This window comes from Sinocyclocheilus rhinocerous, unplaced genomic scaffold (assembly GCF_001515625.1).
Source record: "Sinocyclocheilus rhinocerous isolate Xijiao unplaced genomic scaffold, SAMN03320098_v1.1 scaffold1898, whole genome shotgun sequence".
In the NCBI taxonomy this organism is placed as follows: Eukaryota; Metazoa; Chordata; class Actinopteri; order Cypriniformes; family Cyprinidae; genus Sinocyclocheilus; species Sinocyclocheilus rhinocerous.
In genome coordinates, this window is record NW_015661023.1 from 100,161 (window position 1) to 103,959 (window position 3,799).

The 3,799-nt window shown below is 42.4% G+C and overlaps 1 protein-coding gene across 1 annotated transcript in view; it reads right to left on the reverse strand.

Annotated features, from left to right (window-relative positions):
• The window catches only part of LOC107726198 (astrocytic phosphoprotein PEA-15-like), a 38,159-nt gene extending 37,668 nt beyond the window's left edge, over positions 1-491 (reverse strand). Inside the window, exon 1 of the mRNA XM_016535722.1 lies at positions 453-491. Within this exon, the coding sequence (XP_016391208.1) occupies positions 453-476 (24 nt within the window). The 5' untranslated portion in view covers positions 477-491. The remainder of the gene's footprint in view (positions 1-452) is intronic.
• Positions 492-3,799: the final 3,308 nt, after the last annotated feature.

Sequence of the window (3,799 nt, forward strand, 5' to 3'; positions counted from 1 at the left end):
GCAGAAGGCATTTTGCCTTTTAAATCTTGATAAGGATCCTGCAATCTTAAGATTGCATGGCTAGTTGGATTGTACTATTTGCATTTGTTTTTTTGTTTTGTTTTTTCAGAACAGACATGCAACTCATTTTTTGAATCACAACCAACCTGCTTTAGATGATCTGCCTTTTTAATGTTTTGCTTGTAATCCGATGAGTCTTTTGGGGGGAAAGAGATGTCCGTCAGGGGTTTTGGCTTGTCAATGATCTAAAGTTTCTGTTAAACAAAGTTTCCAGCACCATTCTTGGCCAGCAAACAATGCCAGCCTGAAACACTCTCTACACACAAGGACAATGAGGGAGGTGTGTTTCTGCTGAGCTGCGTCCTTCCCTTACCACAGGAAAAACACAAATCAATATCTGAGATAGGAGAGCAGAAACCATTCACCAGGTGCACACACACACACACACACACCTGTGTGACTGCCAGATTCTGCATCTGCTCATTCCACGCTCGGATCTGGTTTTGCTTGGTTCAGGCGAGATGAAAAGCAGCTGTGAGAGGAAAAGGGAAGCACTACAGTCCAACAGGAAGAGGGTTTGTGTCGTGAGGTTGCATTATGAGTTCATCCAGACTGCTTCCACAGCAGTTTCACTGAGCTCCTTTAGATAATCAACCCAGAATGTTCGATGGCTACCAGATTTTGTTGGTGAAAATAAAAAAGGGTTGGTGGCGAAAGCAGACAGTGTAGAGGAATTCCATGCATTAACATCATTTAGCCTGCATTATGCAAGTCCTAGGTTAAACTAGAACACAAATAATGCAGGAAAAATACTGAACTACAAATTAAATTGTTAGTTAAAAATCAGGAATCGGGACTCCACCAGTCATTATTCTACAGCCGCTGAAAATAATTGAAACATGGTTCTATGGCGCAAAAAAAATAAAAATAGGAGAGCCGTTCAGATTCTGTTCCGGCGTAGTTGAGACACAACTATAATTAAATGATTATTTTAATAAGGCGCACATTCCGCCGAACAATCAGCCAAACCGGATCAGCGTGAATCCACGGCGATCTACCGCTTTAAGAATAACTGAACACAGATAGATAGATAGATAGATAGATAGATAGATATTACTGTGGGAGTGCAATCGAACGGGGTATTAGATAGAAACACTGTATGAATGATAGTGGTGCTCCAAGGTCCAAACATTCTACTTCTATGAAGCACAGTTTTCAGGGATAGGTGTGTGACTTACTCCGCGCGCCCGGTGATCCGGCGATGATGAAGATGATGATGATGATGTTCCCGGTGGTGATGGATGAGATCCGCGGTGGCTACCCAAATGCAAAGTCCAGTTCAGCACAAACACAGTTCGGTCAAAACTTCAGCGTCAAAGAGCGTGAATATCTACGCAGAAGTTGGGGTTATTATGAACGAAGACGTCGTGGAAACTTTACGCGTCCGTTCTCTGGATGGTGCTCGCGCGTTTCTGAGCGTCTCGCCGGTTTGAGAATGGAAACGCCTTTTCCTCTTTCTCTCTCTCTCTCTCTCTCTCAGTCACACGCTCTCTGAATCTGCAGCCTCACACACACACACGCTCTCGCTCACGCTCGCGCGCACGCACACTCTCTCTCTCTCACAGTCACTCGCTCTCTGAATCTGCAGCCTCACACACACACACGCTCTCGCTCACGCTCGCGCGCACGCACACTCTCTCTCTCTCACAGTCACTCGCTCTCTGAATCTGCAGCCTCACACACACACACGCTCTCGCTCACGCTCGCGCGCACGCACACTCTCTCTCTCTCACAGTCACTCGCTCTCTGAATCTGCAGCCTCACACACACACACTCGCACGCTCGCACACACTCTCTCTCTCACACACACACACTCCCACATCCTCATCCTCTCTCTCTCTCTCTCTCTCTGTCTCTCTCACACACACACACAATCCCCGTCGACGAAACGTTAAGTATAGCTACCGTACCGATCTTTAAAATAAATAATTATAGTATGCCAAGAATATCCAAACTAATTTTAATTGCAGTGGTTTACTTTCGGAAGGAGAGTGAAATGTCGTGCAGTACTGCATCTGTCCACAGGGGGCAGTAAAGTCGACGTGCAAAATATGACAACAAAAGAGATGTCTATCTATCTATCTATCTATCTATCTATATTGTCTGTGTATTGAATTTTTCCGCCACGTTAACTTGACCTCGTGATTTTATATAAACACGATTAAACTGCACGACTCTCTAGAGACTATAAACCTACCGCAAAATACTCATCCCCATATCGACTGTACATTCATGAATGTTTAATACATCACAAATCCAAAGAGCAGAGAGTGCGAAAGCATTGCAGACTTTAATAAAGAACATGATTGCATGTCTTCATTCAAATAAAACGCAGAGAGAGAGAGACTTCAGACACTTAATCACGGTGCGGTGGCATCAGGCCACTCATATCAACATTTGCATATTACATTTGAGTTTTATGGAAATGTCATTGGTGCATTGGAAATGCAAGTTCATTGGTATCAGTGTAGCATTAACACCAAGTTGGCTTTTAATTTGCTCTTTGAAAGGGATTTGTAAGCGCAGTGGAAGAGGATTTAGATGCAGTGCTGATGGTGGCAGTCCGCCATGATGCCGTGACCCAGTTTGCTTTGACTCGCTTCACACGCGTGTGCCTGCCATTGAGCGAAAAGCCAACTGGATTCTGGATGCACAGATGATATTTCTGTCTGATAGTCTGCTCCTCATATATGCACAATAGTTGTCTTGTCATATGCTCGTCATGTGCTGCCTTATCAGTTAATTAATTATCATAGGCGAGGGCATATATGCATGCATGCTCAGTTCACCTCAGGCTCGTGCGAGCATGCAAAAACAAAACTACAGGTCCATGCAAATGTGAGCAAGACCCTGACATATCAAAGCAGCGTATTTGTGTGTGTGTGCGCCTCAGGAAATGCTGTAATGGAGAAGTTCTCTCTCCCTGTCACAAGACACTCGCAGAAGAACTTCTAAAAACATCCTGAGAAACACAAGCCACAAAGAGAAGGTTGAGAGGGAGGGAGAGAGACGGGAGGAGAAAAACAAGAGTTTTTGGACTTTTTCAGTTCGTTAGGCTCTTTTCATAAATGCATCCCATTAAGAGCATTACAGGCACAAATCACATGTTTCCATTAGATATGCTGCCTGTTACGTAACATAAATTAACCTTAGAATGAAAAGTAGCTCATTTAAAAATCTGGATTTCACTTTAATTATGAGGATTTTAGGCTGTTGCATTTCAGAGGTTATGACTTTCTGAACAATTAAAATGTCATAACATGTTTATATCCAATAATATAGTTTTGTATTTTCATGTAATTAGTTGTTAATAACACTCTGTTATGTAATAACATTTCTTTTTAATTTAAAAAAATCTTAAAAAAAAAAAAAATTCTAAATGTAATGTTGACTGTATAAGCTCAACTTACCGTAATAACACTTTTTCAACCTGATTTAACCCATAAAAATGTGTTTTGTTGTTGGTATAAATTGATGTATCTAGGTTGATTCAGCAATGCTAAATACAATAATTAGCCTGAATCTGCAACACTGTAACAATGTACAAAAAAATGTCGTCCATTTTTTAAGAGTTTCAGACCCTATTTTGTGCCCTATTTGTGGAAAGTGCCATTCACAGACAGAGAGCACATGCTTGTGTGTCATCTGATGCTTCTGGAAAGCTCCGTTCCGCTGGATTCATTCTGTGATGTCGCTGAAAGGAACTGGTTGTGTGTGTGTGCGTGCGTGCGTGCGTGCG